The sequence below is a fragment of the Equus asinus genome, chromosome 22 (assembly GCF_041296235.1).
Source record: "Equus asinus isolate D_3611 breed Donkey chromosome 22, EquAss-T2T_v2, whole genome shotgun sequence".
In the NCBI taxonomy this organism is placed as follows: Eukaryota; Metazoa; Chordata; class Mammalia; order Perissodactyla; family Equidae; genus Equus; species Equus asinus.
Window position 1 is genome coordinate 19,925,119 of NC_091811.1, and position 27,905 is coordinate 19,953,023.

A 27,905-nucleotide genomic window follows, 5' to 3' on the forward strand; every position below is an offset into this window, starting at 1 on the left:
TCGTCATATCTAAAACTTCAACTATATCCCACAATTCTGATGTTTCTTTTCCCTAACTTATATTTCTCTTTAGCACTTATCACTTAAAATATACCATTATCTGTGTTCCTTATTGAATCTTAGGTCCAGGAGAGGAGGAGTTTTTGTCTGGTTTTTTCCTTTTCCCATAGATATCCCTGGCACCTAGTACAATACTGGCATATGGTAGACATGGAATGAATGTTGGATGTTGAATCAATTAGGGTCTCGTGGAACTTACATTCAGGTGGGAAGGACACATTCAAGTAACCGAGTATGTAAAGAGATAATTAAAATGGATGTATGCTATGAAAGAAAAGCACATAGCACATAACAAGCCGTCTGACTGGCCTGGGGATCAGTGAAAGGACTCTTGGTTGCAAGAAGGTTATAGACAAGCTCCTAGCTTCCTTCCGTATCAGATTGTTTGATGGTGGGTTACGGAAGAAAGGACGAAAGGGAGTAGTAGCTGCATCCTCTTAACATTCCATGCCCTGACGCAGAAACTTTCTAATGACTCCTTCTGTTACACTATAGAAGTTTAGACTTCCCTGTTCATCCTACCTCTCCTCTCCTCGCCCCACCAATCCCGGGACATTAAGGGAAATTTCTGAAATGGGTTAATCCAAGTAACAGCTAATAGTTTTGAGTGCTTATGATGGTTAGGCATCGAGCTTAGCACTTTAAATATAGAGTAAGCATATTTAGGGAAGCTGGTTGTGGGGACAAAGTCTCTTGCACGTTCCTGAGTTGTGTTCATGGTCGCTGATTCTATGAATTGCAAATTCTTCTTTGCTCCATTGTGGGTGCCCGGACAGGGATGGCATGATGCTAGTTCATTCTCAAGGACTCTCTAGGAGGGAGTGGATTTAATGTGGGGCAAGCCTCACTTCCCTTTGCAATGCTTTCACTTTTCTCCAATACAATCACACCAAATGGTAAAGGTACAGCAGATTTTACTGAAGTGTTGGAGAAACCAAAGGGAGTAACACATGTGAGAGAAGTGATATAAATTAATAGGTTAATTATGGCTCTTTTTATAGTTTAAGAGAAAATTTCCAAAGAATTAAGCTCTTCACAGGGGCCCTGCTCATGACCACACTCCGTCCATAGTCTTGCTCTCCCGTCCTCGAGTCCACTCCTCTCTGTCATAAAGAATTTCCCTTCTACAGGGAAACTCACCGTGTGTTCTTATGAGTTATTCTCACCCAAGGATCCATGCTTCTTCTCTAGATACTTATTTCTCCAAGACTTAATCATTATTTCTGAAAGAATTCCTCAGGGCACCAGAGAGACAGTAGACGGTAATCCCCGTTGGCACTCTAAATTCCACGGAACATGTGGGAGTCGGGGGCAGGGAGGAGGCTCCAGATTCCTCTGCAGAGGCCACGGTGGGTGTGGGCAGTGCAGTCTGATTCCTTTAAGTTGTCTCCTCAGGTTGACTTGGGCCTTCACCGTATCTTCATCCAATTGTCCAGAGAATCATATACACGCACACTTAGATCCTTCCAGAGAATAAATATTAATTCTTAGGGATGGTAACTTCTCTAAATCCAAACAATAAAAGAGAAAAAACTCTCAACTGCTCCGGTGAGAGGCTCCCTCACTGGTACTGCAGTTTCTACTTCACGTGACGATGCACATCTCTATTAGTTCCTTTTGTATATTCTCTCTTCTCAAATTACGCCCCTTTCTTCCAGCTAGGAAGAAAGAAAACTGGCCCATTGCTGATCCACCTGCTTCTCTTTTGTTTGGTTTTGGTTTAGTTCATTTTTGTTTTTTGTGATTCTAACTATTTTTAAGTGTATAATTCGGTGACATTAATTACATTCACAGTGTCGCACAACCATCACCACTATCTGTTTCCAAAACCTTTTCATCACCCCCAAAAGAAACCCATGACCATTAAGCAATGAGTCATCATTCTCCCCTCCCTAACCCCGGTACCTCTAGTCTACTTTCTGTCCCTATGAATTTGCCTGTTCTAGATATTTCATATAACTAGAAACATACAATCCTTATACTTATTGCGTTTCCCCATTATCCTCTTCCACTCCCATGTAAAAAGTCAAAGGCCTCACGACATGGAAGATTTCAACAATTTTTATTCGCCCCTGTATGTAGAGTAAGTCCAAATCTGGCAGGCCTACAAGTGTGATTGCTGCTATAGCATCATGTAAATGTTAAAGATAAGACATAGATTCCAGGGAAATTTCAGCCTAACATGAGTGGTTTGGGATTATATCCTCAGATGCTCAACATTTCTTTCTTTCCTTTTCTTTTCTTTTTTTGAGGAAGATTAGCCCTGAGCTAACTGCTGCCAATCCTCCTCTTTTTGCTGAGGAAGACTGGCCCTGAGCTAACATCCGTGCCCATCTTCCTCCACTTTATATGTGGGACACCTGCCACAGCATGGCTTGCCAAGCGGTGCCGTGTCTGCACCCGGGATCCGAACCGGCGAACCCCAGGCTGCCAGAGTGGAACGTGCACACTTAACCGCTGCGCCACCAGGCCGGCCCCAGCATTTCTTATTTTACTCTATAGAACAGTTTAAGGGAAAAAAAATTGAGAAGCAATGATTCTGTAATTCGCAATAGAATCCTTGCTAAAGCATCCCAGACAGTGGTCTCCTACCCTCTTGTGTAATCCCAGTAACAGGGCATGCGTCACCCACTAGTGCCGTGAGTTCAGAGGAAGAAGAGAATCACCACAGACGGAAGTCATCTAAGGTTCATGATAGACATAGTGCTTGATTGAGACCTTAATGAATGGATAAAATTTTAATAAATAAAGAGTATAGAGCAGGGAATTCCTGGAGGACCGTCTTTGAAGACAGAGAGACTTGGGCCCTAGATCTATTCCTTTCACTTACGACACGCATGACATTGGGAAAGAATTCTTTCCTCACAAAGTCTTTCTGAGAATCTCCTTAGCTACTGTGTGTAAATGTGAAAGCATGGTATCTGGAATTTGTGGAATATGCTTGATAAAATTACTCATCCTCTCTCCAGGTGACAGAAACAACATGAGCAAAGGCAGGCCCTGGGGATGTGCTTCATATGTTTTAGCAATCATGGGTAGCTTAGTCTGGTTTGAGTGATGGCGCGTAACAAAACAATATGACAGATAAAACTGAGATGTTATTCCTATTCCACATAAGTTTCTTAAGGAAAAATTTCCAACAAAATCGAGAGTTAAATATCTTGCATAATGGCTGTAAAAATTAAAGAGTCATGATTTGTCCAGCATAAGAAATAACTTTATTTTCCAGAAAGCTATACTCATTTCCTGTTCACCTTTCCTCTTTTAAAGGAAGGGAAAGTACGTCTCATAATTATAATAGCATTTTTCATTCCTGGAGATTTGCAGTTAGCGAGACTAAAAAAACAATTTTGTGGGGTTCGTTCAGCTATGTTTAAAAGTTATTTTCCTTACTAACCCTCTCCTCTCACCAACTTCTCTTGAAAAACCACCGGACAACCTGGTTAGTTTATTTTTAAGTAAAACAATATGACTTGGAAATTGAGCCTCTGGTGGCTGAGTTAGGCCTTGGACACCTGGACTTCACTGCGAGTCTCCTCGTGAGAAGCGTAAGGTGAGGTTTCACTATGGCCAGGACGTGAGGCCCAGACGCCCCCTGGGAATTCTCCAGGGTGTATATTCCTGTGTCTGAGAGCCAACATGCTCAGGCATAGACTCCCCAGGCCACTATTTTTGGACACCAGGTAGATTGTTCAATGTGATACTTTGTTGTTTTTGAAAGAGCCCAAAAAGAGGTCCGCGTGGGTGAAAGTGTGGTTTTTGGAGTGCTTCAACTTCTGCATTTCCCAATTTTTGTTTTTCTCAGTTTACTGCCAGCCATATTACTGAATTTCTCGGGGGTATGAAGAAGTTGAGGGACAAACCTTTAAACATATACAGGAATTACTCATTCAGCCTCTGCTGTGCAGCTGCCCAGGACTTATTCAGGGTGAGAGAACACATAAACAGGTATTCATCAAAAGCCTAAGGCTGGGCAGAGGGCTAAAGAAAAAAGAGTTATTTTTGATGAGAAAATTAAAGAAGCTTCATTGATCATGCATACATAAGAAATAGTGTATGGGTGTGGAAAAAGCTAGGTTTTGTAATCAATCACATAGAGACTTGAATTCTATCTCCACCATTTTCTAGCAAAGTGTCTTTGAGTGTGTTGCCTAAGACTATGTGTTTCATCTTCTCCATGTGTAAAATGTGAACAGGTAATAGTAATAAAAGCTAACCTTTATTGTGCACTTACTTTATGTCAGGTTCTGTGCTAAGCATGCTAAGTATGTTGCGTGTATAGGTAGGGCCTATTATCCTCAGTCTCAAATATGAACACTGAGGCTTAGAGAACTGGAACAACTATCTTGCAAAATTGTTAAAAATAACATAAAAAAAATGGCTCAGCATGTTGCCTAGTGTGTGGGAGATATTCTATAAAGAATAATTGTTTTTATAAAATATTACCTTACAATAGCTGATATATTTAGAAGACCAGACATTTCAAAAATATAAATTGTGAGCATCAATAAGTTATCTGTTCTCATCGTCCAAAGTTTTCTGAATAGTAATAGAATGTGAGCGAGTGGTTTTGAGATTCTCACACTGTGTTTCTGTCTAAATAGCCCCGAACAGTCGCTGGGATCAGATCACCCTCTGCTCTAGGAAGTCCTGGCACGGCGTCGGCAAATTCTTCCTCCTTGGGTCTCTTTCTATTGAGGGCCTGTGTTGGTCATTGCCTTTCTTCTACAATAATCACTCCATCACAACCCCTCTTGATTTAATTATATTCAGTGTCCTTGATGAAATTTGAGAAACAACTACTTGGTATCAGCAGCTCCAAATTCTTTAGTACACGCCTGAGCCTGGTTTCCTCCTCCCCCATGACACCCACATCTTTCCCCCTCACCCCACATTGGCTAAAAGTATCAACAAGGATTTCTTTATTTTGTTACCAGAGGAGGACAGGAAGAATCAACTAACTCAGCTAATTAGGAAAAAACGCCACTAACGCATTCAGCACGCGGGCCACTTTGGTTAATTAATTCAACATGGCTCTGCCTCCCACACACCCTGGTTACTTTAGACCTCCATCCGCAGGTTCCCTAAAGGAGGCATGGCGCCAGAATAGAAAGAAGAAAAATCAAAGATCTCCCTATTGACTCAATTATCCTGGATACACTCTGTAATCAGTAATTTATGCCCCATACAGATAATCTTAGACATCCTGATGATGGCAGACCCAAAAGGCCACATAGTATCTAATCCCATTTATATGAAATGGGATAGGTAAATTGACCAGAATAGGTAAATCCAGGGAGGCAGAAAGTGGATTGGTGTTTGCTCAGGGGCTGGGGGGAGAGGGGAACAGAGAGTGACTGTTTAATGGATATGAGGTTTTCTTTTGGGGTGATATCTTTTGAAGTAGATAGAGGTGGCAGTTGTACAACAATGTATGTTCTAAAGTCAATGAATTGTACACTTTGAAACGGTTAATTTTATGTTAATTTTACCTCAATAAAAAAAATTCCCGATTAATTCAGAGACTTCAAGGGACTGAACAGTCAGGAAAAGGTTGAGAGTGATAACTAGGGTATCACTAGACTAGGGTATTCTCTCTTAGATGTTAGTGTGTATCAGCAGAGGAGAAAGTCCCTAAGTAAGGGAAGGAAAGGCAATATGAGGTCTGGGACAGAGGAGAGAAAAGAAGAGAAATGGGAGGGGGAGGAAAGAACCAGAATAAATGGGAAATTCACTTGATTGAAACTTAGGGAGCAGGTACTTATGGGGAACTGAAGGCTATGGGCAGGGCTGTACAAAATTAAGGCCCTCATGGGGCTGCCCCACTGGCACAGTGGTTAAGTTTGCACGTTCCGCTTCGGCAGCCCAGGGTTCGCCGGTTTGGATCCCGGGTGCGGACCTACGCACTGCTCATCAAGCCATGCTGTGGCAGGTGTCCCATGTATAAAGTAGAGGAAGATGGGCATGGATGTTAGCTCAGGGCCAGGCTTCCTCAGCAAAAAGAGGAAGATTGGCAGCAGATGTTAGCTCAGGGCTGATCTTCCTCAAAAAAAAAAAAAAAAAAATTAAGGCCCTCTATGTCCCTGAACAGGAGGAAACACTATAAATTTGTACTATAAATTAAAGCATTATGTTATCTTTCATCAAATCAAACCTGAAAAGAAAACAAGAAAATATATGCCATTGTAGAAGGCAGAAGGTGTTATTCAAAACAGAAAGAAACAAGTTGAGTAATAAAAAAAGTGACTCTAATCTCTTTGAAGGAAGAGACCATGTCTGACTCAGCTTTGAGTCCCCAGCACTGTCCAGGCACAGATATTCAAAAGTTGTTGTTGACTGAAGGATAATGACTCACACTTAAGTGGGGCCTGTATGCCAGGTGCTATTCTAACCATCTAATTCATTTAATTTTAAAATAGTCCTAAGGGTTAGGTATCATTGAGCTCTCCTTTACAAGTGAGGAAACTGAGGCACAGAAAGGTTAAAATCACAAGGGTGGAGTCAGGACTTGCACCCAGGTAGTCTAACTCCAGAGTCTGTGTACCAAAACACTTACTATACTTCCTGAAGAAATCAAAGAAACCATGATTAAGAGATTGACTAGTCAGCAAACACAGTGATTCTCCATTCTTCTGAGAAGAGGAAAAATATGAACCTCTTCGGTATTTTGCACGTTCTTCCTTCTGGCCAGAGTCATAGCTCTCAACCACTGGCTCTGTCTCCACAAAATTCTGGAGTAGCACGTTCCTGGGTAGTGAATGTAGTGTGTGAAAACCTGTAAGTGTGAAAGAGACCCCTGCAGTCAGCCTCAACTTTGACTAAGGGAGCACACATCGCATCCCGCAGTCAGTGGGCAAAAAAAGCATTCCGTATTCTGAGATAAACAAGAAAACAGATAAGCATAAAACTACTGTCTAGTTCATCTCCAAAATAAATAAAACCTTCAGTCTTTTCTGTAAGTTACTGACTCTCTAGCAAAAACCACTATATCCCTGACTTTGGCAATGGTGATGTTTGAAGATAGGTAACCTGTGAGGACGTGACAATCAGGGGGAAAAAATGCTGTTTTCCCACCATGAACAGACTAATAGTAAATTTGGGAACCTTAGAAATCTAATTTTTTTCCTTGTTGTACACTGTACTTTTTATTCCAGTTTTTCTAAACTCCAGACTCCCTTACAAACCTTCGGCAGACAAGTAAGCTATTTTAGATTTCTCTACACCTGTAATTGAATGAACATTAGTGTAAGTTGTAGAACTGATGAGCTCAGGCCTGGTTCTGTCATGCTAAACTTTACGAAGTTAGCCAGATCTCTTTACTTCTCTAAACCTGGTCCTCGTCTGAAAAATAGGAACAATAATCCCTCTGCTGCCCATCTTACAAGGTCATTCTCACAATGAAACATGATGTTTGTAAAAAAAACTACCTGACAAGAAAATTTACAAATTAAATCTAGTCCAGTCCTGGTCCAGCAGGGGGCGCCATCATGGGAGTCAGCATCCGCCACAACAAAGATGGGAAGGTTAAACTTCGGCTCAAGGAGCCCGAGCCTGGACATCCACCAAAGGCTGTTGGTTGAGCTGTACGGGTTTCTGGCCAGACTAACCAACTCTTCCTTCAACCAAGTTGTGCTGAAGAGGTTGTTAATGAGTCGCACCAACTGGTCGCCTCTGTCTCTCTTCTGGACCATCCAGAATATGAAGCTTCCTGGCGAGGAGACAAAACAGCTGTGGTTGTAGGGGCTATAACGGATGATGTGCGTGTCCCTGAGGTGCCCAAATTGAAGATGTGTGCCCTGCGTGTGAGCAGCTGCCCCTCGAGCCGCATCTTCACTGCTGGAAGCAAGAGCCTCACCTTAGTGGCCGGCCCTGTGGCAGAGTGGCTAAGTTCATGCGCTGCACTTCGGTGGCCCAGGGTTTCGCGGGTTCGGATCCTGGTCGCCGACATGGCACCACTGATCAAGCCATGCTGAGGTGGCGTCCCACATGCCACAACTAGAAGGACCCACAACTAAAAAAATATACAACTATGTACCGGAGGGCTTTGGGGAGAAAAAGGAAAAATAAAATCTTTAAAAAAAAAAAAAAGAGCCTCACCTTAGACCAGCTGGCCCTGGGCTCCCCCAGGGGCTGTGGCATCATCCTGCTCTCTGGTCCTCACGGGGGCAGAGAGGCGTACAGGCATTTGGGCAAGGCGCCAGGAACAGTGCTCAGTCACACCAAACTCTCCGTGTGCTCCAGGTGCCTTACGTTTGGGTGTGCCAGAGACCGCCATGCCAGCCGCAGCTACAAAAGCTAACCCAGATCCTGCCTGCTATTAAAAAGATTTTTGGATGCTGAAAAAAAGTTAAATTAAAATTAGAAACCTTAAACCAAGGAGACACCAGAATTGGTGGTATTGTCGACCGTTGGCAGATTTCCACACTGCTCCACTCAGTGGCTAACCAGCAAGGGTAAACTCATTGTGTTACAACGGAAGGAACTGAAGAGTCAACCTACTCAGGAAGAGTTAGGGAGAAACCAATCAGCCTAAATGGGAAAAAAAAGGCCTATGGCTTTATTATTATTTTTCTTTTGAGGAAGATTAGCCCTGAGCTAACATCCATGCCCGTCTTCCTCCACTTTATATGTGGGACGCCTGCCACAGCATGGCTTGATGAGCAGTTCGTAGGTCCGCACCCGGGATCCGAGCTGGTGAAGCCTGGGCTGAGGAAGTGGAACTGTGAACTTAACCACTCCACCACACGCCCAGCCCCTTACAGCTTTATTAAATATATAATAGTTTTACAGGTGCTAAATCTTTTGAATACATGAGCTTGTTAATTCTCAGAACCACTGGTAAAGCAGATGTATTGCCATCAATTTACAGTTGAGAGTTATTCCCTTAGCATCACAACTAGTGAGAGCTATGTCAGGACTGGCCCTGAAACAAATACCAATTCTTTTATATTGAAATGGACAGGATGCTGTAATGTACATTTTATTATACCTAGAACCATAAATTTAGTAGTGTATTCCATAAAGCTCCACAATACAGATGCATGGCTAGGTAAACACACAGAAGAAATGAAAAGGGAGAGGAAAGAGAAAAACACCAGAGAGAGAGAGAGAAGAATTGCAGGACGCCTGTATTAGGAAAAAACTAGAACCTCACTGAAAGTGATTGGAGAAATTGAAAAAAAAAGAAAACCCCACTATCAGCTATTTTTAAAAAATTGAGGGTTTGAGGTGAAGTGAAGCTTGATTTGTCAACAGGAAACAATGGGCTCTGCACCTCTATTTATATAAACAACATTTGCTTTTTCCATCTTAGGTTCTGCCCAGAAGTAGTCGTCTGACTGCTGCTTTTGGCTCTGCTTGACTGGTTTTTAGAAAAAAAAAAAAAACAAAACTGTGGCCACCTGTTCCTCTCTCCACCACAGAGGAACTCAACAAGTCACTTTCCCTGATGTTTGGTTAGTGAAAATGCTAAAAGATATAACAATTTCAATTTTTATTGGAGTGTTGTAATTTTAACCAAATCTTTGCCTCCCTGAGTGGACAAAGCTGCAAGGACAAGGCTTCCTCCCCTCCGCTGCTCCTGATGTCCTTCCATTCTGCCCTGTGAGTTTCCAGATTGCTCAGGTCCTCTTCACCACACTTTCCAGATTGCCTTCTCCCATACAGATTTCTCTATTCCCACCTTCTAGCCTCCTGGTTCCCCTTCCCTGAGGTCAAGCTGTCATCACTCTGCCATTCCTTATCCCCCTTGTCCGGTGCTCTTCTGTCTTCTTTTCTATTTCTTCTCACATTTCTTCCTTCACTGTGCTACAGCTACTTCAATACAGAAGGAAGGGGAACCTCAGAGGCTGCAAGTTGCTTGCACCTTCTGACCAGTTGTAAAGCATTTGGTTAAACATCCAACTCTTGCCACAAGCACCCTGAAGCACCGGAGGGTGGAGCTTGTGGGTAGCAACTTATACTGCTTGATGTCATCAAAGGTAAGGGCCAGAAGTGGGTAAACCAGCTGGGTTTTGCACCTTCTGCCTGTGAGTCAAAAGAATACTTAGAGAAAGTGTGCATGAAACTATATTTAGAGAGCATAGTGCACACTTGAATTTCCAGAACTTGTTCATTCAAGGAGAAAGCAGGATTTTCTCCAATCATAAGCATGAAATATAGAAAAAGTTAGGCTCAGAGCAGGATCAACTCAAGTTTGGAAGAGAAAATAAGGGTAAACCTAATGGGTAGGCAGATAAGCCCACTATCTCTTCAAGGTACCAGGAAGGTATTCGAGCTCAAAAATTGCCAAATGATACTTTCACCAAATCCTTTCATTGCAACATTAAAGATACATTGTTTTGGTTCACATAATTTTTTATAATGTCTGTTTATTTATTTTGCTGGGGAAGATTTGCCCTGAGCGAACATCTGTTGCCAATCTTCCTCTTTTTTGCTTGAGGAACATTCACTCTGAGCTATCATCCATGCCAATCTTCCTCTATTTTGTACGTGGGCCACCACAGCTTGGTTGCTAACAAGTGGTGTAGGTCCGTGCCTGGGAACCCGACCTAGGCCGCCAAAACAGAGTGCACCTAACTTAACCACTAGGCCATGGAGCCAGCTCCCACATAATTCTTTTTCATCAAAATATATGTTCCTTGCTTAAGAAGGTTATCATTTGTGTTCGCCAGGAAAAGGATAATATTAACACCTTAAAGGGTAAAAGTTTTAAATCCTTTCCATGGGAGGAACGAGGAAAGAAAACAAGAACATCAGGGACCTGAAATGAGGCAAGAGTGAAAAACAAGCAAAAGGAGGTGAATGGAATTCTGCCGATGGGGAAGAGAGTGCAGAGGGAAAGAACTGAGACAGAAGCAACCTCCTGAAACTTTGACCTGGGACCCTTCTTAGGGCAAGGTTATGGGGGAAAATGAGACGTTATAAGGATGAGGAAAGAAAGAATGGAAAGCAAGTTAGAAATGTTGGTTTACCTATCAAGAAGAGTAAAAAAGGTAGAGAATATAAGAACAATGAGAAATGGCAAAACACAGCAATTTGACCATGCAAAAAGAAAGTGAGAGTGAGGTATGAAACCTCACCTAGCAAGACTGATGGGCCTCAAGGGGGCAGAAAAGGAAACGAATTTTCTGGGGAACCAAGGAGGGACCATGTCTAGAGAGGACTAAATAAATTTGGAATGTTGGAGAACCAATGGTAAAGTTGTGGAGTGAAGAAGGATGCAACAGAGAATAGCGGAATAGAGAAATTGGAGCAATGTTGGTACTCAGTTTTCAAAAGGAGATGAAAGCATAAATTCAGGTCTTCCTTCTAAACATAAAAGGGAAAGAGAAATAACCAGACCAAAGAACACTCTCTTCTGAAAATGAAACTTGAGAAAACATTATTTTAAAATGTTTAATTTGCAACATACACAATACTGGGATTGAGGTGCTTTCTGGTGGAAATGCCACCTCTCATTCAACATGCAGTAGGAGGGTCAAGTTCACGAAGAGATTCTTGGAAACTCTGTGCCTATGAGATTTCTCTACAGTAGCTACAATATCCACTTAATATGTCTTTCTAGGTATGAGTACATTTACTTCTAGAGACTACGGAGCAGAGATGACATGCTTTGGGGCTTTTCCTAGCATTTCTCTTTATTCAGTTGTGCAAATCCATTAAATTAAATTGCTTCTTAACAGCAAGAGCCTGATCGTCATTTAGGTAGTCTTCTCAGCAATACGAAAGGAATCCATCCCTGCAGAGTGGAATTCTCTCATGTAACTTGTTGTCTCAGAGTCCCCTGGTTCTCACTTGAATTTCATTGGCTTTGTAGAAAGTTACTGAGTTATTCAGATGGAAGGGCTCATAATATATAATTTGTCACTTATAATGGGATTTTGTTCTATGACATTGTGGACTGCTGTCCTAATGGAGGGTATTTCCCACCGTATAAAGCAGACGTGGTTGTTGTGAATTAGACTACGTCTAGGTTTCAAGAAACAAGACTAATGCATTCAAATCTTGAGAATCATAGAATTAAAAGAAACCTTAGAACTTACATAAATTTAACTTTCTCATGTTAAAGATAGGGACATTAAACCAGGGCCTGCCGAGGGAACATGACTTATTTGAGGCTACCTGCTTACTGCTAGAGCCAGATAACAATGTGGTTTGACTGAATATCGTGTTTCTTTTACTCTTTCCTAGAAACCCTTGGGTAAACTTCGTGCCTTCCTATTGAAGTTCAGGTCTGAATGCCCTTCTTAAGGCCCCAAATCAGGCTATTCTAGAATGCATTTGCACAATAATCTCTATAGATTTTGGTAAGTGATGAGGATGAAAGAAGTAGCAACAACTCAAGGAAGCTCAGACCAATGATATGATTTCACATTAAGTTGTCTAATTAATGTGTGGAGGTGGGCTAAGTAAATACATGAGACTTACTTTCCAGCACTATCTGCCGATTGGACAACTGCATGAAAAATTGAATGTGGAATCATGAGTCCAAGTTCTATACCTGGTGTACTCCTCTAGCCTCAGCCTCTGAGCTTAGTAAAAGACAACATTTTGGGTCTTTATATGTTGCTAGTAGGATTGTATAACTCTTGGCTCTGGAAAATTTCCTAGGACTACAGAAATTACTGTGATTCTTCTCATAAAGAGGAATTGCCAGGCAAATGTTAGGACAATCAGCAAAACAGTTAAAATAAGAGTAAAGAGGACCATGTAGATGAATGGGGTGTTAATCTAGGAAACTCTTGAAAGCAGAATAAATGAAGTTGTATGACTAGTGAAAATAGACAATGATAGCTTCTTTCACTCTAAGATCTTTCTCAGACAGATTCAATAGTAAATATTACTAACCTAAAGTTTATGTTCCCTTGAAATTGTATGTAGAATGTTTGTATATGAGTCACATGGTCATCATTTATCTACCACGTCTATGATATTGGGGAACACCCAAACCATGCAATAATATAGACTTTATATTTTATGTATTGAAAAATGACATAAATGTTAATTAGTCTGGGTGAAAAATCAGGGAGTAGGGGCAAAAGCTAGACATGCAAAGCAATTGGTTTAAGAAATGCTAATGTCTATGGGTTAGCTGAAAATGGTTGGACAAGGAGTTCCCTATTCTTAGAGCATTCTCTTCCTCCCATCCACACATTCTTCTTTCCTCTTCCTTGATGATCAGAGACCACTGGGTCTCTGCAGATTCACATTGTCACAGGGAGGAAGTCGGAAGTAGTTGGAACGACGGAGTCGCCTTGGGGGTAGACCAGCCATCTGACGGCAAAGTTCATCTAGAAGAGAAGCAGAGCATGATGGAATGAGAATGCAGGGAGAAATAGGGGCTCACGCTTGAGGAGAAAGAGAAGACTGCAGTGTGGGGTCACGAAAAGGTTGAAGAGAAATAGATGTGGGTTAGAACCCCAGCTCTGCCACTTACTGGTTATTTGCTACTTACTATAAAGTTTCTTAACTTTTCTGAACCTCACTATCCCTTTGTGTAAAATAAGTGTTAAAATACCTGCCTCAACACTGTAGTTGAGAGTATTAAAGTGAATAATGTATGCAAAGTACCTAGCACAAGTGGTCAGGAAATTTTAGTTTCCTTTCTATACCTAGCTCCCAATTCTTCTAATCATGGGCTTATTAAATAGCAAAAATATGAGGTCCAATCATTCAATATATGTTTAAGTGTTTACTGTGTGCAAAAAGCTAACTTTAGTAAGTCCCTTGAGACACTTGAAAGTGCCTAGAGTCCCAAATACTCATCCTCAATGTCAAGGTGCTTCCCTTGCAGGTGGCTTGCACAGAGCCAATGGGGGCAAGCAGCAAGTTTCCTTCTGCGAAGTTCGCTACAGGTCTTACTCAGGAACTCAGCTCAAGGCGGGCTGCTGAGTCAGAAGTGGCTGTGTCTGTGGTGGCTTCATCAACCACAGCCATCGTTTAAGGCTGGCCATGGGGAAGGTGAGAAGTATCTTTGCTTCCACTATGTGTGGTCTATAACCACACACTTTGGACCATTTTAATTGTTTTAAAGTCTTTCTATCTTCCTCTACCTCTGAAATTTCACAATAAGTAATGTAAATGGTTCCTGGAATTGGTGGACTGTTTATAATGTAGCCAGTGTCTAAATGTCCAGTAGATTTTTAATTTATTTATAGGCCCTATCCAAACATTACTGTCTCCAAATTAGTGGTGGGTTTTTTTTTTTTCTTTTTAGAGTTGTCAACATGGCTGCAGACTAGTAGAATCTGTGATCTGTAATGGCTGAATTGGCCCTCTCGTCTAGAACTCTGATGAAAGATCTTCAAAGCGACCAGAGCTTCAGGAAGAGAGGTTGGGGGTTACAGTCTAATTGGAAAGAGATCTAGGGGTCCTCTTCCTAGGGTTATGTTTATATATTAAGATTCTGCTTTATTTAGATTGTTTATTTGGGGTAACATGGTGGACCAGGGGCTGACAGAAGTTAAAGGGGTGGCCTAAAGCCCTTCTCCAAAGCCAGACCTTAGATCCACGAGATCCATGAGCATCATGTCCCTATGTACCTCTCTCCTGACTGTCTCTCTCTCCTAAAAACCCAGACATCGTCTTACCTTTCATAGCTTCGTGTTCTTTACAGACAAGACGGGAGCAGATCTCATTGTTGATGATGTACATCCGTCGTAAACTGCCATAGTCCCAAGGTCATGGTTAAGGACAGAGATAGAAAAAAATCATTGAGAGGGAGGACTGGCCTAGGCCTAAGATGTCTCTTTACCTCCTGTATTCCCCACTCTTCCTTATCTGTTCTCCCCTATTTGGGTTTCCTTAAGTGTTTCAGACTTCTTTTTTTTCCCTCCAGAGGAATGTGGTGATGGAATGGTCTGAATTACTCTTCATAGCAACACTTTGCACATTCCACCTACAATCAAGCTCAATACTCCTCCCCACTATTTTCTGTCCTCAGAGTTGAATCTCTTACTTCAGCCTTTTTCTATGAGGTAATAAATTCAACGTACCAGTGTTTGCCTCATGACTTTCCTTTTTCCAGCCCTCTCATTCATTTGCTTTCTTGGGTCTAGAGTTCTTAGTCAGTCTGTTCTCCATATGCCTCAGTCCAGACTCTAGGTTCTAGCTGGCATCTTCAGGAATAGCTTAGCAGGGTTATGCTAAAAACTTCTGCCCCATTCATAGTGGGTGCTCATTAGTTACTGACACAAAACCACTACCATGTAAGATGCTCTCTGGGTGTTCTGGGATTCCTTACCTGGTGAAACATAACTGATGAACGCATTGCTTGACTGGCCGATGCACAGAATAGAGTCTTGTGCAAGCAAATTTCTCATCCCGGCACTCTGAAGAAGCCCAAAAATTGGGAGAGGCATAACAATAGGAAAGCCATAAACAAAAGATTAAAAGGCTAGAGGAGAGGAGATAAGAGTGGGAAACAAATACAAAGTAGTTTCTACAGAGGATCATAGTAAGTTGGGGCATGTCTTTCCCGCTCACTAAAACAGAGCAGTAGGAAATTGGCTAAAATGAAATTTTGGTGTTTCCCTACCTGGAAACAGAAGTGGATTAAATAATCTCTGAGGGTTCTTCTAGGAAAAAGTCCTTCTAAGGCTTATCCAGGTGGCAATATGAAATATCAGATTGAAATCCTGATAATCCCATTCTGAAGAATGAGAATTCTTAGGTGGGCCACTGTTTCTCTGTTCCAGTGGTTTTCTGCACATCAGAATTATCACTACATTAAAGAAAGCAATTCTAGTCATGACATCTATGGTAATCTTGAGTCCTTGCAGTCACTTCCCAACACACAACCCACGAGCCAAATAAAGTCCCAAGGTAGTTTAGGGACAGGATTGTTTCAGGACCATGCAAAAGGGGTTCTGTCTTTTCCCCATGATTTTTAGGACAGGAGCTCATTAACAAAGGGGAGTGGGGTGGGAAAATAAAGGGTAGTAAAAATATTCTCTGAGAAAGAATTGGAAGTAAACTAGAAGATGTACCAAGTACCCTCCAAAGAAGAAGGAGGTAAGGAATCCTCAGGAAGAAAAAAAGCTTAAGAAAAAGACAATCATACCTGCAGTGGCATTTTTATCATTGGGCGAGGCTGGAAGGCAGAAATTTTATTCAGTTATTACTAGTTCTAGAAGTCGCTTCCTCTGTAATTCATGTTGCCTCACTTGAGACCCACGTGGGACACCCATAAATAGGAAACAAATGAGTTAATAACTCTTTTAGCAACTTCTAAAGGAAAATCCATAACGAGCTGTTTCGATCCACAAAATTGAAGAGATTTGGAAGTTAGGATGGGAAATTTGATTTTGCCTTTCTTGTTTCTCTCCTAGAAAGTTGAGAAATTTATTGTATTTTGAGTATCTTTATGTTGTTGTCAAGAAGCAAATTTAGTAGGGGACACAAGGCAGAGAGCCATATGTCCAGAAGAGCTTCATCCTAGAGCTAAGGAGAGAAAAGATTATTATCGTGTAGAAGCTCTTCCTCATTAAAGAAAATTTCTTCTCTGTAAATTAGATACATCATCATGGTTCTTTGATAAAAGCTTTTGGGTAAAGAATAATGAGAGTCATAGCCACAGCCAAACCTACCCTAGGGCAGGTTAAATATGGCCTAGTTTGTTGAATGGAGAACAAATGAACGAGTAAGATGAGTCTTGAGGGAATACGCTAACCATGGGCGTTATCTGTAAAGATGTTTTGAAGGAGTTGCTAATAGGATACTATGGGAAGTATGCTAGGTGATTGTATCTATTCCTGGGTTCCAGTTGCAGGTTTATATGCTGAGAATTCTCAGATTTATACTTCTACCCCAGACCTCTCTTCTAAGCTCCAGACCTATAAATCCAACTGCTATTTTATGGAAGAGTTCATGGATTTTTCAAAGATCTCTCAAATCCAACATATCTCAAACTGACTTGACTATCTTTCCCTTCATCAGTTTAAATTGTTCTTCAGTGAATGATACCACCAGGCACCCAATAACCACCCTCTACCCAGTAGAAAACTGGCCATCGTCTCGATAGTCCTCTCCGCCTGACAGCTCACATTTCATTCTCACTACCTCTACCTTAGTTCAGGCCACCATCTTTCATTGAGTCTATTACAACAGGGTCCTCACTGGTTTTCCAATTCACAAATCTGATTAGAACCTTTCTTTGCATAAACTCCTCTCTGATTGGTTTTCATTTCTATCCTAAGCCTTTGTCCATGTGGTGTTCTTTACCTAAAAGCTCTTCCTGCCTCTATTCACTTGATTCACTTCTACTTGTCTTTCAAGAAGCAAGTTAGCTACTGTGCCCTCCAGAAAAGCCTTTCCTAACCCCCAGCGCTGGATATAGTCAAGGACTCTTTTTGAGTCTTCTGTAGCTTCCTTTGCCTGTACTGATTATAGCATTTTGTGAAACTGAATAAAGTTGTCTGTTCATTTGTCTATCCTGTCTATTAGACAAAAGATAGCTAGTAGAAGAAAATCAGTTTTGTTCACATTTATATCCCTGGCACCTAGTAGCAGGTTTTCAGTAACTATTTTGTTAAAAATAATCTAGCTTCTTTTTTGCACATCCTACCACTTACTTGTTTCTTGTAGTTTTTGCCCTAATCAATAAAAAAACTCAGTTTCTCCAATGTGCCAAGCGCTATTTTTCTTTCGCATCTCTGAACATGCTATCCCCTCTGGCTGGAATGGCCATCCCCTACATGACTGCCGGGCTTACTCCAATTTTTCCTTCAAAATTCAGTTTAACCATTGCTTCTTCTAGAAAGCTTCCTTTTATCTTCCCAAACATGTATTTGTTTATATATTTGTCTTGGCTTTACCTGTCCAGTCTGGGAAACTTTGGGGAAAAGATCACGTCTTGGTATTTTGTATATCAACACCTAGCACTGTTCCCGCTTGTTAAGGCATCAAAAATGTCATTAATTTAAAGTGAACTGTTGGAAGAATGTGCTACATAAACTGTGGTGCTGTCTATTTAGGATCCTTCACCAGCTGTACTGCCTTCCATAATGGGCTCTGAGGAAAGCCCAGAATGGCCCTGGGGGCCCTGGGATCCCGGATCTGAACTCACCCAGGTCATCTGTGGAAGGCGTGATATCAGCCAGAACTGAAAAGGCACAAAACAGCAGGTATGAGGAGGGCTTTAAATCGGCAAGGGGGAAGGCAGAGTAGAAGAGGGAGAATGGAGATATCAGTGCAAGGTCAAGGCTATGGCTGGGTGCATCATGTTCAAGGGAATAGTGTTAATTGAAGTAGTGGTGAATATTTTTTGAAGAATATTTGGCCTATAGACATTACACTAATTTTTAAAATCCTTTATTATCCACTTATTTTAGCTATTAATTTGTTATTTTATATTAAATTTTATGTTTTATATTTTATATATTTTATATAAAATAAAATATTTTTTAATAAATATATATAATATATAATATGTATTTTATATATTTTATATATATTTTGTATTATATTATATAATTTATTATTTTAGCCTTATTTTAGCTATTAATCCACTATTTCCTTCCTTTAGAGAAGTCGGAGTCGCTTCTTGGCTTTCATTCCACTGTCACTGAATAACACACCCACAATCCCTCTATCCCTTTCAGAGAGATAAAATATAGGATTAATTCGAGAGCTGGAATAAATATTGTGAATATTAACAAAAATCATGCCGTTTTTAAAGAACTGTAGTAAAATCTACCTGTTTCATCTGTTGAAGGATCATTCACCAGATCTGCAAAGACAAGAAAACAGAGAATGAAAAACGCAGGTAGGAAATACTTTTCCTAAAAGAAAAAGAAAAGAAAGGCTGGATGAAGGGATGATGATCTAAAAGGAGACAAGAAAGACTGAAGTGAAAGCACGTGGGCTCTTGGACAAATATAAGGGACCGTCACAAGAGGAAATGGAAGAGATAAAAAGATTGGGCATGTTTACAGTGTCAGAGGCATCTAAGACAGACAACAGGGCTCTGCGTGAGCTCAGAGTCTCCACTGACCTCTCTCCTAGTCCTCATTTTTCTTTGTACAGACATCATCCTCACCCTTCTATCACCAAGATGAAAGCAAAGAAATAAACAAACGAGTAGCTTACTGGGATCCTCTGTGAAGGTTTCTTGCGTCACTTGAGTCACATCGTCTGAATGAAAAAATCAGAAAGCATTTGCTGAGCATTCTGTGCCCCTCCCACCTTTGCACGCCCAGTCGGTGAAACTGACCAGCACAGCGGCCGGCACATAGTAAGTATCCCACAATGTTGTTTTTTGGCTTCCTTCTCAACCGAAGCCCTTTCCCCTGTAACCCAAACAAACGTCAGCTTTCCTACTTCCGTGAATACACCTACACAGTCCCAGCCTAGAATATCCTTTTTCCTTTGTCCGCCTTATCAACAGGAATGAATGAACTACATGCCCATCAGATAATCCTCCACAGGCATCCTCTTTCTCAACTAGATGTTGATTAAGCATTGGACTGCAGGAATAGCATATTATTTCATTGTCCTAACAGATAATAATACATATAGTTAATCTGGGTTTACTCTGTGCCAGGTACTGCTTAAATCTGTTTTGTTTGTTTGTTTTTCTGCTTTATCTCCCCAAATCCCCCTGGCACATAGTTGTATATCTTAGTTGCAGGTCCTTCTAGTTGTGGCATGTGGGACGCCGCCTCAGCGTGGCCTGATGAGTGGTGCCATGTCCGTGCCCAGGATCTGAACCAGCAAAACCGTGGGCCGCCACAGCGGAGCATGAGAACTTAACCACTCAGCCACGGGGCTAGCCCCTGCTTAAATCTGTTTTACCGATGATAAAACCGAGCACCAGAAGAATAAATAATTTACCCCAAATCATAGAACTTGTTAATAATTACAGTGGATTGATGACCTCTCTGTGATACTTATTTAAAGTGAAATTGTCTTTACCAAAGACATTGTGATTTTGATATTTATAATTTTGATACAATTCAATATCAGTTTGCTGATATGCTTATAGACAAGAATTTTCACAAAAGATCATGTTGATGGGTTTCTGATGCTCAAGGAGAAGTGAAGGTGAAGAGAGGGGAGGGGAAGTGCCAGTGTTAGTAGAGAGTGCCGTGCACTTGATCACTGGAGACTAAAGGCATGTGGAGAAGAAACAAAAACGACCCAGGTCTTAGGTGAAATCAATTACAATAAACTAAGAAAACGGAATTTGAAACTATAAATAATAGCACCTCCTAAAACAAATTGTCTTGACTTTAAAAAACAAACTAAGAAAACAGTGTTAACATCCATATATTTAGCAAATGTCTCATCTATAGTTATCCTTTGTAGACGGCTGATAATCATAATCTATTTTACCCACTAGGGGTCAGCAAATTCACAGAGTTTGTTTTGACTTTTTTTTTTTTTGAAAACTTCAGTCTAAATGTCAGATTTCAATCTGGTGAGAATAGCATTTTTACAAAGCGTGTCAGAGGTGTTGATCATTGTACTAGAGGCAAAACACGAACAGAACATTTTGAATGGATTTTCCCTGCTTACTGCTTACCTCATCCCTTTCAAGAGAATTTCAGATAGAAAGTCATCCATCTGACAAAAGAGCCTTCGTGTCTTTAAGACTCACTATAAGCTTTCTTCTTTCAGAACAAATTTTGATGAAAGCAATCCAGGTCTGTTCCAATCCCATAGGATATTTTTTAAAAAACCACTGACCTAGTCATTCCAGAGCCTGTAAGAGAGGCGTGGAGCCTCCCCAGGGTGCAGCCCTGGCTGGCCCTGTTTCCCTTCCTCTAGCTGCATTCCAGTCCAGCCACGCAGAGAAACAGAAATGAAGCAGTGGGAGAGCAAAGAGGTTGAGTGCATCCTAGCTGTCTCCTTGGGTTTCAGGGCAGAGCACTGCTTTTCTGTATATTCCTCAGTTTGCCTGCTACCCACTTTTCCATGAGCTACCATCATATAAATGCTTATCTGGGATTCATGAATATTCTCTGAAAAGGAATCTTAAGGTGACATTTTTATTGTATAATATTTCTGCTAGAAAAGCATCATTAAGTCATTAAACAGGACTGGACCTTAACCAGCCCAGAGAAATTAATTCAGATTTTTACTTTTGGTAGTGCTGAAATCTGAAACAGCTTCAGAAACTTGAGGATTCAGCCCTTTTTACCCACAACAGAGAAAAAAGTTTTGTTTCTATATTTTTATTTTGTGTATGAGGACACACAGTAAGAAATTATGTTGTGCCCCAGTGTACACATACAAAACTAAAAGAAGTTTGGTAAGATAATACTTTACTCTTGCAATGTACTTTATTTTTATTTTAATCTATCCTAATTCACTAAAAAATACCAATTGTGACCCACTAATTTGATTTGATGCCCCATTAATGGGTTACATACTGTCATGGTCTCAAGGGTTGGGAAAGGTAAGAGAGAAATCATAATTCTGTTGAAGGTCTGGAGGCAGAGCGGAGATGTTGATCAGAGTTTCGCTCATCAGGCTGAAGGAAGTGGTCTTTGGACACCAAAGCTTTTGGGTTCTGTCCAGTTGTGCCACAATTTCACTGTAGTACTGAGATGACTTCTCATCCTGTCTTCGCATTTTAATTTTTCCACTGTTACATGGATAGGAAAATGCTTTCTGTTAGGATTAGTGGGCATCTTCTGAGTGAGATAAGAGATGTATCAAGAAGACTGAAAACAAGAGATGAGCATTGAGGAGGTCTTGGGAATTTCAGTAGTGAAAAAAAAAAAGACAACAAGGTTTTATGAATGGGATAATAGGATTGTGAAAACTGGTGAATTAGATCCTGTCCCCTACCCCACCCCCGGAAGTGTATCTCTCTGTCATGTTACAGATTCTTTAACGCTCACCATTCAGCTGCATTATCCTAATAAGAATCCCAACAGAGCGCAGATCCAAGGGTTTACCTACCTCCTCGTTGACCATTGACCCCTAGGGGTGTCCAGTCTGTACCAAAGGAAGGAGAAAACGATGTGAGTGACTCCTGCTCTATGCTCCATAAAGCTTTGATGAGATGAACCAGAAAATGATGGGTTGCGCTTTATCTTTCTATGCTTTACTTCTATATTGCTTAAAACAGAATTACTCAGACTGTTAGTGCTACAAACAAACATGGAGACACTCAAGAAAGACCAGTTCCTGAGAACAAAGCCCTGCTCTGCTGTGCCCTGACTCAGGATGCCCTTTGCCCTCATCCCCAATCAGAAGGGGTGGGGTCCTGTTGCAAAGACAGGGCCAGCAGCCTTTCTAATGTGTGCTGTCCTTCTATTCCCACAACTGTCCCACTAGGTACACTATTGAACAAGGCAAAAAAATTATTTTTTCACAGTCTGTATCTGGAAGAAAGAGAAAAGAAATCAAGCAGGATTTCTTTGAGGTTTGAGGTTCACTTTCTGTGGCCAATCTCCTAGCTAGATTCTGTGAAATCTGTGAAGATCATTTTTCTTTTGTGTACAGACATGGCATGTGTTTTTTGTGTGCGTGTGAATATATTTGTGTGTATGCTCGTGCTGGTGTTTGTTAGGTGTTAGTGTATATTCTCCCACTATTTTCCTTCAGAATTTAAATTTGGTCCAGTTTCTTATTAGGTGGTCTCTATGTTTGTGTATGCACTTGTATATCAGTTTCTTTTTCCTTTGGTATTTGTTTACTTGTATATCTATGTCTGTGACCCTATTTTGGTTAATAGGCATCTGTGCATCTTCATTTAGCATTAGTTTCATAACTCTCAGGATACCTTTTTCCAAGTCTGAGGTCATCTCTATCCATACTCTTGCCCTTTCTTCTTTGACACGAAATCTGTTCTTTTCTCTCTTTAATAGTAATTCTAGAACTCAATAACAAGCATCTCTCCTCCCATTCCCCTTCAACCTCCTTCCATCCCACGCTCTAACACGCACCTCCACACACGTGTATCGCTGAGGAGCTGAAGTTTAGGGAGCAAAGAATAAAAGGTAGGGACTCACCGCAGGGGATGATGAGTGCAGTGAGAAACAGCAGCGCCTTGGGTCCTGAGAGCAGCATATCTAACAGGGTGGTAGGTAGAGTAGAGATTGTAATGCTCAGGGACACATCAGCATCTCAGTTCCAGGCACGGAGGTCTGTAGGGCCCTGTCTCTTTGTCACCCCAAGAGGTTTCTTGGTCCCCCATATGACTCAAACCCTGTCTCTCTTTTCTTATCTTTCACTCAACATTTATTTCTCCTTAAAATTCTATTCTTTGATCACCTGCCATTATTCTCACTCTCATTGTTCTTATCCACCAAGTCAGAGGAATTTTTATATTCAAAATGGTCCACCTTTGCCCCTACCCTGTGGCTTCTTTCATTCCTAGTATCTAATCTTCCTTTTTGGTATCTGTGTCATTTTTATATCATCTGCTCATCTTGATGCCTCCCTTCATTAAACCTCTATAGATAATTGGGATGTTTGCTCAAATCCAAGTTCAGTAACATTCCCCATTGCCTTCCTCCAGCCTTTCAATGGACAAACACAAACAAACACACACACACACACTCCCTCTATTTCAAGTTTTATATAATTGAATAACTCACTGTCTATGGTCCTCTGCTCTTTCCACCGAGTCCTTTGGCTGCTGAAAGTGTCTCTCTCCTTCTCACGCTGTTCCTGCTTTGGCTGGAGAATAAGATGAACAGGGCCACTCCCTGGGAAGGACTTCAAATTTGGCCTACTCTGAAACAATGAGATGAGGGAGAGCGAAGGGGAGAGAGAGAGAGAGAGAGGAAGCCAGGCTAGAGGAGTGCAATGAGGCTGGAATGAGAAGGGGGATGGGAATTTGCAGTCACTCACACCCTCATTCCTAAGATTATGACCACATTGGTGAGAGATGCTGCCGTTCGCTAGGAGAGTTGGCCCAAGCTCGTATTTGCCTTTCTTCCATGAGCCTATTTTTCCTCTCACAATCTGGCCCCAGCATCCCCTTTTCCTTGAGTGCCTTCTTACTTAAATAGTTTCCCCTCATCCTTGGAGTGTTTTACTGAACATCACCAGAATCTGTTTCTGTCTCTCTGGCTGTCTTCTGTATTTGAATCATTCCTCCATCCTCCTTTCTCGCTTTCATTCTTTTTCAACGTTTATCTCTTCAACACCAACAAATTCCTTTCTATCCCTGTATTTCTCTTTTTTCTTTGCCTCTTTCTTGACCCACGCATTCAGGCTCTTGTTTTTTTCCCCTGGGAATCCTATTTACTTCCAAATCCAAGCCAACACAGACACCACATGAATTTCATCCAAGAGGAGCGCTGTCTGTCTTAGGGTTAGGAAAGGCTGAGAAACACAGAACTCTCCAAATTTGTTTTTGAAACATGGAGGAGCTCTGTGAGAGGAGATGCCAGACTTGTTCTGTCTTTTGGCTTTGTTTAAGCTTATGCTAAGAATCTTGATTTCTAGAATCTTAAGGATAAAGTGCCATCAGAAGCCCAAAGGAAATTGGGAGCCAAGTTCATTTTGCTTGCCTTTTCCTCAGATCATGTGCTTTTCCTCAGATCGTGTAATATGTAGATAACACTTTCTCTGATCCAGGAGTTTTAATGACTTTGTATTTGCTCTTATTCATAAAGACACTGGTGGTTGGACCATTAAAACATCTCCATTTTGGAGGGAATAATCTTGAATTATAGAAACTCATATTTGAGAAATGGTTGACCTTATGTGTACTAGAAGGGTATGAGTTTCAATTTATCTGTTAGCACCTTTAGTCAACACTGAGGGTCTCCTTAATGAGCTAAGAGGAAGGAAGGAAGGAAGGAAAGAAGGAAAAAAAGAAGGAACCTAGCTGTCTAGTTAGGAGGAAGGGACAGCTATAGATGTAGTCAGAAATAAGCAAATGACACCTCCAGTTCCTCCAAGGGAGCTGTACATGTTCCGTCTCTGAGACACATGGATTCTGGTGAGTCCTCAGAAGAAATCTGAGTACAAACCCAGCTCTTCAGATCTCCCTGGCCCGGACCTTGCTCTTCTCCCATCTGCTTCACAGTGAGAGTGCAGAGGCTGGAAAACAGATGTGACTCTAGTCTGAGGAGAGTCAGGGAAAGAAAAGGCAGGGAGGTGAGGGTCGGGGAGAAACAAAACGGCAGATGCAAAGCAGAACTAAGGCAGGACATATAATAGAGAGCCTAGAGCAACAATCATGTTTTCCATGAAGCTCAGACCGATGGAGAAACTGAACTCAGGCCAATGATTTGGCAGGGAGAGCAATGACCTCAGTGTGCTGGCCTAGCTAGAGACTATAGGAAAGTCTCCCCAGGCAGTAGGAGGGGGTGCTCTCCTGGGGTCTTAGGAGGGAGTCTGAAGTTAAGACAGTGAAAACAGGAACAGAATGTTCAGAGCAAGGCAGATGGGGAAGACAGGCAGGGTGCAGAAGAGGAGAGGAAGCAAGGCAGGAACTGGCAGAGAGCAGAAGCCACTATCTCTTCTTGGGCTTAATAGGCATTCAAGAAGGCAGTTTATTTCACAATAGTTTGGTTACTTTTTTTCTTCATGGCAGCTACGGTGGCTCCTTTCTTCTGGCACTGTTCCCCATTTGTCTTCAGAGCCCAGGCTTGGCTACCAGGTTTGGAGAACCTCAGATTTACTTTTCTCAAGGTGATTGGGTGAGCCTCTGTTCGATTACACTATCAGTTTATCCTTGAATCACGTCAAAATCAGCACCATTAGCCAGAAATGAGCAACTACCATCCAGAGATGTGAGCCCATAATTTTCTGAGGTTCTCCCTGACACTGGGGGAGAATTCCCTGGGCAGCAGTCCATACTCCCTTCTGACACAGGCTGGATCTCCTGTGGGTGAAGAGCATATTCTCCAGCAACAGGAAAGTCCTCATGGAACTGACGGGCAGATGCAGAAGGCAATCTAATGTTTGTGTTACCTAAGAAAATTTTAGTTTTCAGAAAAGATCTCCAACCAATGGAAGATGAGTAAAGTGCAAAGAAAGAGAAAGGAGACAGAGATGCGAGACAGCACGCTGGCTTTAGTCATCTGTTTATTGGCCTGTAAAGAATACACCCATTAGCTGAAGGCCTCTGGGCAAATGTACAGAAACGTTATTACTACAGTCCAATCCAACAAAATTAAATCCAGGGCCTAAACACAAAAAAAATTCCCATAAAAGGAAAGAAGGAGGATTGTATGAGGTGGGGAGGGAGGGAAGAGAGAGAGCGGTGTGTAGAGCAATGAGGCAATAAAATAGCAACAGCCAAACTTAAAAGATGGCCTCAGTGCAGGCCTTAGGAGCCAGCAAACATAGAGTCCTCAGAAAACTCTCCGCTTCTTAGTAACCCATACCTGCTCCAATACGCTGTTCTTCATGCCTCTGTACATTGCACTTTCTGTTCCTTCCTTTCTGAAATATTCTTTTCCCAACTGCAGTAAATAAATGCTTATATCTCCATCAAAACCCAGCTTAGATGCTGCCTCTTCCCAGAAACCTTTCCTGGTCCCCTCTGCTTCTGAAGAGAAGTCACTCCCTCTCCTGAGCCACCTCATTGCTTGTTTTTATAGTTGTGTCATCAACTTTATTATGTTCTTTCTTTTACAATCTGTCTTCCCCACTAGACTGAGCATTCCTTGATCACAGAGGCTAAGTCTTACTCGTCTCTGGCTGACGTAATGATTAGCACATAACAACTCGAAATTTGGTCATTTGAATTGAGTTGAGATGGAGACTTGAAATAGTAACTTCCTGTTTCCAGATAGAAACATTTAAAAATTGAGTCAAATGCAAAGAAATAGAGGATAAAGTTCTAGAGAAGAAAGTAGTTTGAGAGTGAAAGGAGTCTAGGTAGTAGGACAGCTAGCTGATGTATTGAAGTGATACAAGGGGAAGTCCGCAAAAGGAAATAGGCAAGGGAGTTAGGCAACAGTTATTCCAGAGAAACAAAGGCGTTTTGGCAGGAAGCTGTAAAATCAGTTCGTGTAAAACATGTGTAACTTACACCTATGCTAACTAGCGCTTCTGTCTCGTCATTTTGCCGTCTGCAAATGTTGTGATGGCGCCGGTGGTCTTGCGCTGTGACTCTCTTGACCGTGCAAATGTAAAATGGTTGACCAGGTTCAGGATTCTGTTAAGATCCTTGAAATAGAACCCACAACCAAAAGACTTTAAATAACTGATGAAACTGGCCGTAGACAAGCAAAAGAGGATAAATACTAGAAACTCATTAATGGGAGGGAAATCTCCATCTTCCCATTCTACCCATCGGAAAACAAAAACAGAAGGCTGGAATTTGCGAATATGGAAAAAACCCAGGGAAGTTCAGTGTACATAATTATTAACAAATAGTAATAGCTAGTATAATTATTAAATTTAGTATATTTATATGATTAAAATATATGTATATGTTATATATTATATGTGCTAAGCAGCCTGCAAGATGGCCCTAAAGATCCCCACCTCCTATTCTTCACCCCCTTGTGTAATCCCCTCCTCTTGAGTGTGGGCTGGATTTAGGGACTACTAGTAAATAGAATATAGCAGAGGCGATGGGGTGTATCGTCCCAGATTAGGTTACAAAGAGACTCTGGTTTCTAACTTTGGTGCTCCCTCTTAATTTCTTGCTTGCTAATTTGCTCTAAACACAGATGCTGCCATGCTATGAGCTACTGTATGGAGATGCTCGTGTGGCAAGAACGAATGTCACTAGCCAACAGCCAGCAACCTAAGACCTGCCAAAAGCTGTGTCAATGAACTTGCAAGTGGTCCTCTCTGCAGCCCCAGCCAATGCTTTGACTCTAGCCTTGTGAGATACTCTGAGCCAGAAGTATGCAGCTAAGCTGTGCTTGGATTCCTAAGCCATAGAAACTTAGGGAAAATAAATGTTTGTTGTTTTA

At 41.5% G+C, this 27,905-nt stretch overlaps 2 protein-coding genes across 6 annotated transcripts in view; one reads left to right on the forward strand and one right to left on the reverse strand.

Moving 5' to 3' along the window:
* Positions 1-18,751, forward strand: part of APOBEC1 (apolipoprotein B mRNA editing enzyme catalytic subunit 1) — a 69,917-nt gene extending 51,166 nt beyond the window's left edge. The window contains exons 6-8 of one of the 2 annotated variants that reach the window (XR_011496933.1): positions 13,856-14,022; positions 14,279-14,394; positions 18,036-18,751. The gene's annotated coding sequence lies outside the window, so the exon portion shown is untranslated. Of the gene's footprint in view, positions 1-13,855; positions 14,646-18,035 lie in introns of those variants that run through there. The other variant, XR_011496932.1, reaches the window with a different exon arrangement.
* On the reverse strand, positions 11,444-23,838 carry MFAP5 (microfibril associated protein 5). Of its 4 annotated transcripts, XM_014850971.3 has the most exons (10): positions 23,613-23,751; positions 23,025-23,084; positions 21,970-22,005; positions 19,150-19,194; positions 18,758-18,790; positions 18,128-18,163; positions 16,124-16,153; positions 15,305-15,392; positions 14,652-14,725; positions 11,444-13,352 (listed from the first exon to the last, which is right to left on the reverse strand). In XM_014850971.3, exons 2-10 carry the CDS (start codon positions 23,080-23,082, stop codon positions 13,240-13,242), a joined length of 513 nt encoding a protein of 170 aa, XP_014706457.1. In that variant the 5' UTR covers positions 23,083-23,084; positions 23,613-23,751; the 3' UTR covers positions 11,444-13,239. The 4 variants fall into 4 exon arrangements, with proteins under 4 accessions (XP_014706457.1, XP_014706456.1, XP_014706455.1 ...); XM_014850970.3 differs by lacking the exon at positions 21,970-22,005 and having other exon boundaries at positions 23,613-23,838; XM_014850969.3 differs by lacking the exon at positions 18,128-18,163 and having other exon boundaries at positions 23,613-23,837.
* Between the last annotated feature and the right edge of the window lie 4,067 nt (positions 23,839-27,905).

Coding starts and splice junctions, on each gene's coding strand:
- MFAP5 (XM_014850971.3), bottom strand. CDS start 23,082: ATGCTGCTCTCAGGACCCAAGGCGCTGCTGTTTCTCACTGCACTCATC. Junction 18,164..18,757: donor TCCTTCAACAGATGAAACAG/GTAGATTTTACT, acceptor GTGCCTTTTCAG/TTCTGGCTGATATCACGCCT. Junction 15,393..16,123: donor TGATAAAAATGCCACTGCAG/GTATGATTGTCT, acceptor GGGCTTCTTCAG/AGTGCCGGGATGAGAAATTT.